Source organism: Lithobates pipiens, unplaced genomic scaffold (genome assembly GCF_037356315.1).
Source record: "Lithobates pipiens isolate NorthernLeopardFrog02 unplaced genomic scaffold, aLitPip1_a1.2 Scaffold_16, whole genome shotgun sequence".
NCBI lineage: Eukaryota > Metazoa > Chordata > Amphibia > Anura > Ranidae > Lithobates > Lithobates pipiens.
The window spans coordinates 34325769-34339199 of NW_027507748.1; the positions used below are offsets into that span (position 1 = coordinate 34325769).

Consider the following 13431-nt stretch of genomic DNA (forward strand, 5'->3'; position numbering starts at 1 on the left):
AGAAAGGCCTGCTGACCTCAGCATTGTTTTGCACATTTCCCCGCCTCTGAGGAACCCTTCAATAGCTCATTTACATATTCCAGTTTTATTAGAAGGTAATGGATGTGCGAAATACAAGTTAAATTAGCACCTCATTTCTGCATGACTTCTGGTCCAGTTTTTAAAGGTCTTCTTCACAGCCCTCCATTCTTTTATATATATTTACTTATATTCTTCATATTTATATTATTGTACAAATACGATTCTAGAACACTGCTTAGATACAACAAATATAGTTACAATAACATAGTATACTCCATTTTACCTGTGTACATATAATACAGCCATACCCCACTGTCAGCTGAGCTTGCTACTGGAATATTAGCAATGGCTTTCTGCTTCTGATACATCAAGATAAATTAGTTAAAAAATAAAATAAAAATTAAAGCTGAACCCCAGACAAATATTAAAAAAAACAAAAACAAAAACAACAATTTAATCCAGTTTAATCATTAAAGTCTTAAAAAGTATTTTTTCAATCAAGGACAGCTATTCAAGCTCTACTGCTCCTGCCAGTACTGTCAGTATAATGCTGAAAGTTTGCGGACAAGAGGAGAGAGCAGAGTGATGGCTTCATGTGTGTGCTGCTGCTCCTTGACCTTCCAATCAGCACCCTGGAAGCGGTTCCATAGCCAAGCTGCATTGCTTGGCAGAAGAAGGAGGTCACCAACTTGCCATGTGGTGTGACAGAGCTGCCTTCATCACAAAACTGGATAAATTAACTTTGGCATGTAAAATAGATCTTGTATATGTATGTAAATAGCTGTTTGCTAGAGTTTGGCTTTAAATGGATGTTATGGCTACCTGAATCTTTTTAATAAAGCGTAAGTTGAAATACAATGCACATTTCAGCTTTTGGGTAGATGCCATCAGGATGAAACATGCACGGTCTTCTTATATGTCTTGAGGATTAGTCAAGAACTCTGCATTTTCCAACTCCGCCCAACTGCCACAGCCTAAGCCCCTGTACACACGGTCGGAGATTTCCACAACCAAATCCGTCGGATTTTGCCCGTCGGATCTTGTCCGAAACTGTTGCATACACACGGTCGGACAAAGTTGGGGGAAAATCCGATCTTTCAGAACGTGATGACGTAATTTCGTTACGATGGGACTACGTTCAGGCTAGTAGCCAATAGCTTTGATATAGGTATTTGATCTGAGTATGCGTGGCACTTGGTCCGATCAAAATTCTCTACACATGATTGTAGTATGTCCGATCGGCCCAGTTGGTCGGGAAATATTTCCAACATGTTGGAAAATTGGGTCCGACGGATATTCAGACGGAATCAGTCCGATGCATACCACACACAGTCGGATTATCCGACGACACGGTCCGATAGGACACATTCCGACGGATTCTCCGACCATGTGCACAAGGGCTAAAAGTTAGTGGATTGATGGAGCCTAGAGCCTTAGGTAGATATTGCTTGGTACATGAGTTTAGTGTTATCAAAACTATACCGATAATGCCCCAATGGGGAATCTGGGTGATAGGTTGGTTGCCTCAGTGTGTAGGCAGGTGCAGTCTATATTCTGCACCGCAGGTGGCACTCGACCTTAGTGGCAATGCAGCTAGGGGGAGGAAGTTGAGAGAAACTGGGTTTCTCTATGACTTCCTCGGTCACTTGGGGCAGTGATCTGGTTGGATGCTCTTGACCCTGGTGGCCAACTTAGACCAAGCAGAGTCTATTTAAGCCTCTGCTCCCGGGTTTTGGCGATTTATGCGAGGGGGTAGTGTAAAGACAGGTCACCCCATCTTACAGGGGCTGCACTAGCGGTAGGGAAAGGTTCCAGTTGAGTAGGGAAAGAGCAGGGACTATGCCTACCTTCTCAGGATGCTCTTGACCCTGGTAGCCAACTTAGACCAAGCAGAGTCTATTTAAGCCTCTGCCCCCGGGTTTTGGCGATTTATGTGAGGGGATAGTGTAAAGACAGGTCACCCCATCTTACAGGGGCTGCACTAGTGGTAGGGAAAGGTTACAGTTGAGTAGGGAAAGAGCAGGGACTATGTCTACCTTCTCAGGAAGCTTCCCCATTGAGTTGGACTAGCAGGGCCGCACTATGCTCCTTGTGGCAGACTCTGTCGGCAGCTCTGAGTCCACACACAGCTGTCTCTGCACTGAACTATTGTAAGTGCCCAAGTCGGGCGAGCCTCTCCGCTGGGCCTGTTTGTACTGTTCTGCTATTTCCGCAAAACACTGCTTTTGTTACATCTGGACTCTGCGTGCTTATTGCCTGCCACACCACCCTGCACCTATCTAACACGTGCACCCATGAACTTCCACAGAAACCTCAGGATGCAGATGTAATAATTGGTTCAGAAGTTTGGAGCGCCACACAAATTCTGGAGCCCAAAAGGAGATTTTATTCCAAATATAGGATAAAACTTGGATCCATCTAAAATTTAACGGTGACCCACAGATTTGATCTAAGTGCCAGCATCCCCATCTATACTAGACAACTTTACCACCAAAGAAATTGGGACTTTTTAGGCATTAAAACAATGCAACCAAGTATGACTAAAATACAAGATTAATCTTACAATACTCTTGTAAAATAATAAAATAATATTGTATTTTATTCATACTTGATTTTATTGTTTGTAGTGCCTAAAAAGTCCCAGTTTCTTTGGTAGTAAAGATGTCTAGAATGGCCTTTTTTCAACCAGAGTGCCTTTAGGTTTCTTTAAGCGTGCCTTAAAATAATATCTAAAAAATGCCCAAAAATTGTATACATATCAGCCGGTGGGTCAAGCTTTCCTTCTAGTTACGCAAAGCCAATGGTTTTAAATGTGTTCCTTTACAACGTCCTAACAACCAATGATGCCATCAGTGAAAGTCTCTATCAAAAAATGTACAAGCCCTTTCAAAGGTTCTAACAAGGTCCTCTACGCTCAACTGCTAGCCTCCTAGAGCAATGTGTAAAATGCATTGCGAATGATCATTTGCCCCCATTTATGGCTACCTGATACATCTTAATGTGTGAAAGTTGAGAAAATTTATTTAAAAATAATCAAGCTTGCCTTCTAGTTACGCAAAGCCAAAGGTTTTAATTGTGTTCCTTTACAACATCCTAACAACCAATGATGCCATCAGTTGATAAGGAGGACGTTGTGGGGCCTTCACAGCATCCTTGTTTGACCCTGCCCTGCCCCTCTCAGCACTGGGGTTACATTATCTGAGTGAGGCAGAGCAGCTGAGGGAGAAGAGAAACACTGGAATAATAGTCAGTAGCAGTTTGCAAAGATGTGTTTGGTTTCACCTCCAACATTGGGTGTCCTACATGTGTGTATGTTGCTGTTGGTTTAGCTTAGTTAGAATGGGATCCCTTGAGATTGTGCAGAATTTTATGGGGTGCCCTGGCTGAAAAAATGTTGAGAAGCATTGGTCAAGAATAAAACTTGGACGGAATCACTAACTGCTGAGCAACTAACCAATTGCCCTTGTACACACGGTCGGACATTCCGATGGACAATGTCCGATAGGACCGTGTTGTTGGATAATCCAACAGTGTGTGGGCTCCATTGGACTGTTTCCGTCGGAGTATCCGACGGACCAAGTTTTCCAGCTGGGCTATAAAATTTTCCGACAACATGATCCGATCGGACTTTGTCTGATCATGTGTAGAGAATTCCGATCGGACAAAGTGCCACGCATGCTCAGATCAAATTCCTAGACCAAAGCTATTGGCTACTAGCCCGTCGTAATGAAATAACGCCATCACGATAAGTACGATCGGATTTTCCGACAACTTTGTCCGACCGTGTGTATGCAACAGTTTCGGACAAAATCCGTCGGACAAAATCCAACGGATTTGGTTGTCAGAATGTCTGACCGTGTGTACAAGGGCATTGTGTTTCTAATATAAGTCTATGGAGTCACTGTTTTTTCTGAGCTCATCTAAGTTTTATCCTGTGTTGACTCCTTATGAACTGTTTTCTTAAGCCCCAATAAAAGGGGCAAAGTATGGCCCCCCGGAAACATGTTTGAGGTTACGTTCACTATGTGTTTGGAATAAAATCTCATTTTGACCACCAACATTTCAGTATGCCGCTCCAATCTTGTGATCCAAATATTACAGCCACTAAAAAAGGAGGTTCGCTCTTGATGCACGTTTCTTCATCTACAGTATTTTACATTACAGAGAATGAACTAGAAGGAAGAAAATGTCCTTTCTTGGCTTTGCCATGGCTCAAAGACTAAGTTGGAACTGTGGCAGGGAGATCTTTGAAGAAAAGTGCATAATACTTTAACTACCAGAGATTTTCCATCATGAAAATCTCTACCAAAAAAAATAAGCCCTTTCAAAGGCTCTAATAAGGTCCTCTATGCTTAACTGCCAACCTCCCAGAGCAATGTGTGAAATGCATTGTGAGTGATCATTTGCCCCATTTATGGCTACCTGATACATCTTATTCTGTAAAAGTTGTGAAAACGAATTTAAAAATAATAAATTAAATTCAACAAAAAGTGTTGTGACCCCCCCCCCCCCCCATTACTTAACATATTACAATGCTAATTACCCCCTAAAGACTGCCATAGTTCAGCATTGTACTGGCAACTTTAACATTTATTTTGCTAAAGGGACATATTTGAACAGAGTTTGAGGTGGATCTTATGGCTGGGGAAAAAAAAAACTAAAAAAAAAAACTACTGAAATATTAATATAATATAATTCTCCGCCACGAGATCTTTTTCTGATAAAATACAAAGGGTTTTAAAAAACAATTAAAAACATAAAGTGGGCCTACTCATTTTGAAGGTCATCTAATCTAGCTCATACTTCAGTTCAGTCATCATATCTTTACTAGGATACATGGCAAAACATGGTCATTTAGCGTGGGGAACAATGTTTGGTTTTGTTAAATAAGTTTTGCATAGTCGATATTTTGCAAAGTGCTGTCAAGTTAAGATCTTTAATTCCATGTGTCTTATCAAATGTCATCACAGGGCTGCTGTAAAAAATGTTACCATGCTACTTTTTGATTACTTTAAGTCAGTGGTCTCCAAACTGCAGCCCATGGGAGGTGGCCCTTTGCTTGCCTTTATCTGGCCATTGGGGCACCATGCCATCCACTGACACCAATGATGGGGCATTATTCCTCCCACAGACACCAACGATGGGGCACCATTCTTCCCACAGATACCAATGATTGGGTACTATTTCTCACACAGACACCAACGATGGGGCACCATTCTTCCCACAGATACCAATGATTGGGTACTATTCCTCACACAGACACCAACGATGGGGCACCATTCTTCCCACAGATACCAATGATTGGGTACTATTCCTCGCACAGACACCAACGATAGGGCACCATTCCTACCTTGAATACCAACAATGAGACACTTTTCCTCCCACTGATACCAATAATATAACACTATTCCTTCCACTAAAACCATTGATGGGTCCCCGTTTACTCTCAATGACACCAGGGCATTTTATAAACCTACTGCTCACAGTTTGCCCCCCCCTAAAGCCTCAAGGACACTAAACTGGCCCTTTGTTCAGAAAGTTTGGAGACCCCGGCTTTAAGCAAACATTGACATCTTTGGTTCAATCAGACTGGATAAACTGCACTGCAGCTGTATAATATTGTTAATATTACAAATAATAAAGAGTACTGTCCATCATTAGGTAGACAAAGAAAACAACCAACACAAAAAAAAATCTCCTTCACTATATCAATGTTTTAAAGATTGGATTCTTGGTTCTTTTGGATCTTTTAATTATTTACATATGGCTTTGCCATCATTGGAGGGTATAAATTGACCCAAAAATGTAGCAAAATATGTTAGCTGTAGCAGTGAAAGATCCAAAGATCAACAACATTCTTTCTTTTGCATAAAAATGTATATACCCTAGTATCCATCTGCTACTCAATTTGTCTACCACTCCGGCTGTCCAAGATGACAGACCTCCGTTGTGGTTGGTAGAAGCAACTGGTTGATGTCTCAAGTCTTTGCCCGTTTTTGGGGATTGTCATTTTATTCCTGAGAATGACCCCATCTGGAGTCCTCTGGTTTTCTCCCGCAGACTCCTGTGATGTGGTTTGAGTTGGGCTTTTAATAGGAGTTAGAAGAATTCTGGAATCAATTGAAGGATGGTCCATAATGGGAAAAGGTGGGCTAAACAGTATGAGACTTTGAGGTCTTCCTGGTCGGGACCTAAAAGACTTTGAAATTCCAGAAGGGCGTTCCAATTTAGATGAAAAAGGTGTGTCCCCAGAAGCCTCCCCATCTGACGTTCGCTTGCGGCGAAGAACTGGAACATCTTGAGAAACACCACGGTTGTTGTCTGAAGAGGAATTCATAGTGGAATGATGAGTAGCATCTGTAGAAACTGGATCACTATTCTCCTTTTCCTCCACAGCTTTAACCTCAGTCTTTGGTGTCTTTGGAATGTCATTATGTCCTGTAACTTGAGGTGAAGCTTCCTTTACTGTCGAATCAGGTTCACTATCTTTTTTCTCAACAGGAAGAACTTCTGAATCTGCATTTAACACTTGTAATGGCTGAGGAATTTGAGTGTACTGAACCTTTGGTGGCACTACTGGAACAGCTTTGGCTTGGCACATTTTTATCATAAACGAAGCTCTAACTGCTGAGACGCTCACTGGAGCGGAGTTACGACGTCCCGTTGGGGCATGATTTGCCAATGAGTTATCCAAATCATTATTTTGGTGAGAACACGGCTTCTCATTCAAACTTTTTGATCGATCATACAAAGATAGTGTGGTAGTTGTAGTTGATTGATGAATCTGCTGATGTTTTGTACCATCAGGATTCTGGGCGGACGTGTTTTCAAATGTAAAAATTGCTCCAGATGAAGAGGATGAATTTGATTTTAAGGATGAAGGTTGACTTTGAGATTCCTCTGATGATCCTTCATTGGCAATACCACTGTCATTTGGTTGATGATTATTACAGATATGAGTTGAAGGCTTTATCTCCTGAACATTGACATTAGGCAAACTATCTAAGGAATTTAACGTCTCTCTTGGAGTTACTACTGTAGTATCCAAAAATTCATTGTCCTTCACCAATAAAAGATCAGTTACAGGTTCTGTACATTGACTTCTATCATCGTCTTCGGTTTTAAGCGAAGAATCAACTTCATTTCCACCCACCAACATTTCAGGATATCTGGATATCATTTGTCCATGCTGTGGTTCGTGTTTAAGAGTTTGGTTTATTAGTTGATCGTTCTTTGATCTAATGTAACAGCCTCCTTCCGCTTTAATGCCAGCCATTTTCAACGTCCACTGACTCGTTCGAGTGTCTTTACTGTCCAGGGATAAGCTACGTGTAAACTCTGGCCTTTTATATAGTTCCCCCGTAGTTCCTCTCCTCTTTGGTGGTATGGCTGGTGCCTCAGTCTCTACAACAGTCTTTAATTTTGGAGAATGCAAAGGGCTTGTTACCCATAGGTGGTCTTCCCATAGTTCTTCAAGCTCAAATGTCTGTGCACTGTCCCCTCCAAGATCATCATCATTATCTAAAGACTCACTCGATTTTCTTTCTTCTGACTTATCATCCGTGTCATCTCCTTTGCTTACAGTCATTATATCAGAAATCACTTGCACATCTTCACTTTCATTTTCTTTTACAACAGCCATCCTTCTCTCTTTATCAGCAGCCATAGGCCTTTGAAGGGCAATCTCCTCAGCTGGCGCTTCATCGGTGGATCTTGAATCGTGCTCATCAACAAGTCTTTGTTCCTGCTGTGTACATTCATGGGCTTCTTGAGGTAGGGTGCTGTCATTTTCCAGTTCTGTATTTGGAGGAATTTCATTTTCTTCTTGGTTCCTGCTTTCCTCTGCCGTATTACCACTGTCTTCATCTAGCGAATGAGGAATGTCCTTCCCTATATCCAGTTCAGGCGCTCCATCGCAAGAGCTGTCTTCTTTTACAGCTTCACTGCTTTGAGAAAATGGTGATGGAGCTCTGTTGGAATCTGCTGCAGTTCCTGCAGAAGTAGAAAGTTCCTCTTCTGACTCAATAATCTTCAGCTCTTGTATATCTGACCAAAGTGGATCCACGAGAGTAATAGATGCTTCATCCTCCTACAAAGAAAAAAAGAAGAAAAACATCAGCACAAAACCACTTGAAGACAAGTTTTTTTTCTGGCACGTTTTGTTTACAAGTTTAAATCAGTATTTTTTGCTAGAAAATTACTTATAACCCCCAAATATTATACATTTATTTATTTATTTATTTTAGCAGAGATCCTAGAGAATAAAATGTTGATAGTTGCAATTTTTATGTCACACAGTATTTGCGCTGCATTTTTGTAAACGCAATTTTTGTGGAAAAAATACACATTAATGAATTAACCTCTTCCCGTCCCCGCTATAGCGGAAAGACAGCTACCGCATGGACCTATTTTGCCGGGAGGGTGTCAATGAACGTCCTCCCGTGCTCGAGCTGCCTGCGCACCCCCTTCAGGCACGCTCTCTGATCAGCGAGTCTATGAGACTCGGGTGATCACAGATCGGGGTAAGGGCGTCAATCCCGACCCCTTACCACGTGATCAGCTGTCAGTCAATGACAGCTGATCATGTGATGTAAACAGAGCCGGTAATCGGCTATTTTTTCTCCTCACGCTAAAAAAAAAGGCTTCTATGCCCACCTGTGCCAACTACCAGTGCCCACAGTGCCACCTACCAGTGCCCACTAGCGCCACCTACCAGTGCCCACACTACCATCCATCAGTGCCCACACTACCACCCATCAGTGCCCACAGTACCACCCATCAGTGCCCACAGTGTCACCTATAAATTTCACCAATCAGTGCCTCATCACCAGTGCTGCCCATCAGTGCCACCTACAAGTGCCACCTACCAGTGTCCATCAGTGCCACCCATCAGCGCTCTCTTATCAGTGCCCATCCGTGTCGCCTTATCTGTGCCTATCAGTGCAGTCCATCAGTGCCATCTTATCAGTGCAGCCCATCAGTGTAGCCTGAGCAGTGAATATCAATGAAGGAGAAAAAAATTGCCTGTTTGCAAAATTTTCTAACAAACTATGCCCAAGCGTATGGCTTTCTTTACTCCGCTGCTATGGGCTCTAGCCCCAGATCTTTTGTAGACCTAGCAGCGCCCCTGGCTCCCTGTATGATAACCTGGCACTGGGAATTGTTTGTAAGCTGCTTCCTCCTTCCCATCTTCATTTTCAGTAGATATCTGCAATTCATGTACATTTCTTCCCAAAGTTCTATCTCTTTAGAAAGGCACAGCAAGTACAGAAAAATATTGGTTGATCTATCAGAAATCTGGTGTGCTCCTAAAATCCTTGTTGGGCTGCCAACACAGCACCTCTGTCGCACCGAAATCCTGAGCAGCGTAGTCATCTCTGTCTACTGGACTACAGAACTCCTTCTGCCCCCATCCCTTCCTGTACCTCTCCACATGCATGCAATAAATTCTGGTGCCGTGACTCCCAACAGCCTGTCTACACATTGCGTGTAGAGAAAAGGCTCTTGGGATATGTCGTTTTGGGAGTGTGCCTACATCAATAGGAATTAAGCTCAGAGCAGCTGCCCTCGTAAAAATCTTGCTGCCCTGACTCCCTAGAGCCTTTCTAGACACTATGTTTTGGGAAAGAGCTCTTGGGGGATGTAGTTCTGGGAATGTGCCTATATCAGTGATGGCGAACCTTGGCACCCCAGTTGTTTTAGAACTACATTTCCCATGATGCTCCACTACACTGCAGAGTGCATGAGCTTCATGGGAAATGTAGTTCCAAAACATCTGGGGTGCCAAAGTTCACCATCACTGGCCTATATCAACAGGAACTAAGCTCCCAGCAGCTACCCTTGAAAGAATCTTGCCACCTTGAGACCTAAAAGCCTGTCTACATGTTGTGTGTAGGGAAAGTGCTCTTGGGAGATGTAGTTCTGGGAGTGCGCCTACATTTATTGGAACTGAGCTCCCAACAGCTGCTCCTGCAAGAAATTTTGCTGCCTTGACTCCTAAGAGCCTATCTACACATTCTTCCCAGGAAAAAGGCTCTTGGGAGATGTAGTTCTGGTGATGTGTCGAGCCTCCGTTTCAGACTCTGTGTTTATAAGTTAAAAACATTTTTTTTTGCTAGAAAATTACTTACAACCCCCAAACATTATACATTTCTTTTTCTAACATCCTAGAGAATAAAATGGTGGTCATTGCAATACTTTTTGTCACACCATATTTGGCAGTAGTCTTACAAGCGCACTTTTTTTGGAAAAAATTCACTTTTTTGAATAAAAAAAATAAGACAACAGTAAAGTTACCTCAATTTTTTTTTTTATATATATTGTGAAAGATAATGTTACGCCAAGTAAATTGATACCCAACATGTCACGCTTCAAAATAGTGCCTGCTTGTGGAATGGCGTCAAACTTTTACCCTTAAAAATCTCCATAGGCGACGTTTAAAAAATTCTACAGGTTGCATGTTTTGAGTTACAGAGGAAGTCTTGGGCTAGAATTATTGCTCTCGCTCTAACGATTGCGACGATAACTCACCCGCCGCCGATAACGGTGATCTTGCGGTGAATCCGCCGCAGAGACCCCCATTATCGTAAACAGGACCGCCCGCTGAAAAGATGGACACCTCGGTTGTGGCAGCAGCTTTAAAGTGCCGACGTATATGTACAAGAGCCTGTTGGAAAGTGGCTAAGACCCCTTTCACACCGAGCTGCTTAGGGCGCCAGCGGTAATGCGGCGCTATTTTTAGTGCCGCTTTACCGTCGTTTTAGCAGCACCATTCGGCCACTAGCAGGGCGGTTTTAACCCCCCGCTAGCATGCAAAAAGGGGTTAAATGCACCCACACAACACCGCCAGAGAGGCATTTTGCCAGTGGTATTGCAGCGCTGCCCCATTGATTTCAATGGGGAGCAGCGGTGGAGGAGCGACAAGTTCACCGCTCCAAAGAAACTGCTGGCAGGACTTTTTCTGACGCCCTGCCAGCGCACAACTCCAGTGTGAAAGCCCAAATCCAAAACAGCTCACCATCCAAATAACATCATTCCTACAGTAAAGCGTGAAGTTGGTTATATCCTGTTATGGGGGTGTTTCTCTGCAGCAGGGACTGGAGCATTTGTCAGGATAGAAGGAAGAATCGATGGGGCAAAATACCGTCAAATCGTCTTGAGAAAAATCTGCTGTCCTCTGCCGGAAAGTTGTTAATAGGAAGAAGGTTTGCTTTCCAACATGACAATGACCCAAAGCTCACAGCAACAAAGAGCACACAGTGGGTTGAAGGCAGAGGCAGACTGACAACTCATGGGGCCCACGGGCAATAGGAGATTATGGGGCCCCCAGTAGGGTTGCCACCTTTTCTTCAAGTCAAATCCGAACACTTTAGCGGCGCACAGCAATCTTTTTTTATAGTATAAACTTTACATATATTTTTCAATTAAATAACATTTCTAATCAAATGAAGTTAATCACAAGAATCCCCCTTTACATCAGAGTCCACAGAGTTCCTCTTTTATATCTGAACTCACGGAGTTCCCTTACACTGTAAGGGGGGACTCTGCAGACTCTGGTGTAAAGGGGAACACTGATGTAAGGGGTGCATTGAGAACCCTGATTTACCTTAGTTTACTCACTCAGAGGCAGGAGGGAGAAGGGGGGAAGACTTCAGTCATGGACAGGGATGGGTGGTGAGCTCACTCACCCCTTGGCAGTCAGCACCTCTAATATAGTTGTAGCTGAGGCTGCTGGACTTCACATTTCTGGCCCCCATTTTCCTTTTCTGAGGCACAGCGCCAGTGATTGAAGTGTGGGCAGACAAAGAGGGGTAGGGGTGGGAGGAAGAGGAGCAGATCAAGCCCCCTTTGCTCTCCTGTCTGTATGGGGGGGGGTATACACAGACACAGAAGGTACTGGAGAGGTGGGGCAGCTATAATCTCAGGATTTTTAGACCAAAAGTATGTCGGTAAGGGATATTTCAGACACAGATGTAAATAAACACAGATTTTTACATACTGTCCCTGGTTTTACTGAGGTTGGCAACCTTGACGGGGCCCCCTAGTGGCCTGGGGCCCTCGGGCAGTGCCCGAGTTGCCAAATGGTCAGTCCGCCCCTGGTTGAAGGAGCAAAAGATGAAAGTCCCTGAATGGCCTAGTCAGAGCCAAGACCTAAACCCCATTGAAACTCTGTGGAATAACTTGAAGACAGGCCCAATCAAATGTAACTGAACTTGAGCAGTTTTGCAAAGAAGAGCCGGCAAAGTCTAGATGTGCAAAGTTAGTAGAGACAAATGCCAACAGACTAAAGGCTGGAATTAAAGCAAAAGGTGGTCCAACAAAATACTGACACAAGGGGGGGGGGGGGGGGGGGTGATCCCTTTTCCAACTCAGTAATAGTGATGGACGAACTTCCGACGGGACGTTTCGCGAACGCGAAACGCGAACGGACACAAACGTTCGCGAAAACGACCGTTCGCCGCGGGCTCCATTGACTTCAATGGGAGGCGAATTTCGCAAACCTTTAGGTCGAATTTGCGGCCACGGGGTAATTATTAGGGGGTAGCACGTAGTCCCACCACCTGGACAATAGCATAATACATGTATGAGGTGAATTTGGGATCGATAACTACAAGCATTTTTTTTTTATTTGGGAAATTGTTCTGACAATTCAGGACTATGGAGCTAATGAAGGCAATGGAGGAGAGGGAAGGTCAGGGACCAGGGTAGGCAAACAAGAGGGTGCAGGAGATACAGAGCACTGACAGCAGCACCGTAATACAGAGCACTGACATCAGCACCGTGACATACAGCGCTGACAGCAGCTCCGTGACATACAGCGCTGACAGCAGCTCCGTGACATACAGCGCTGACAGCAGCTCCGTGACATACAGCGCTGACAGCAGCTCCGTGACATACAGCGCTGACAGCAGCTCCGTGACATACAGCGCTGACAGCAGCACCGTGACATACAGCGCTGACAGCAGCTCCGTGACATACAGCGCTGACAGCAGCTCCGTGACATACAGCGCTGACAGCAGCTCCGTGACATACAGCACTGACAGCAGCTCCGTGACATACAGCGCTGACAGCAGCTCCGTGACATACAGCGCTGACAGCAGCACCGTGACATACAGCGCTGACAGCAGCTCCGTGACATACAGCGCTGACAGCAGCTCCGTGACATACAGCGCTGACAGCAGCTCCGTGACATACAGCGCTGACAGCAGCTCCGTGACATACAGCGCTGACAGCAGCTCCGTGACATACAGCGCTGACAGCAGCACCGTGACATACAGCGCTGACAGCAGCTCCGTGACATACAGCGCTGACAGCAGCTCCGTGACATACAGCGCTGACAGCAGCTCCGTGACATACAGCACTGACAGCAGCTCCGTGACATACAGCGCTGACAGCAGCTCCGTGACATAC

The 13431-nt window shown here is 44.2% G+C and overlaps 1 protein-coding gene across 1 annotated transcript in view; it reads right to left on the reverse strand.

The window, feature by feature from the left end:
- Positions 1 to 5733: 5733 nt before the first annotated feature.
- Positions 5734 to 13431, reverse strand: part of ARHGAP31 (Rho GTPase activating protein 31) — a 324984-nt gene continuing 317286 nt past the window's right edge. The window contains exon 12 of the mRNA XM_077479714.1: positions 5734 to 8110. Coding sequence (XP_077335840.1) covers positions 5921 to 8110 — 2190 coding nt within the window. The 3' untranslated portion in view covers positions 5734 to 5920. The remainder of the gene's footprint in view (positions 8111 to 13431) is intronic.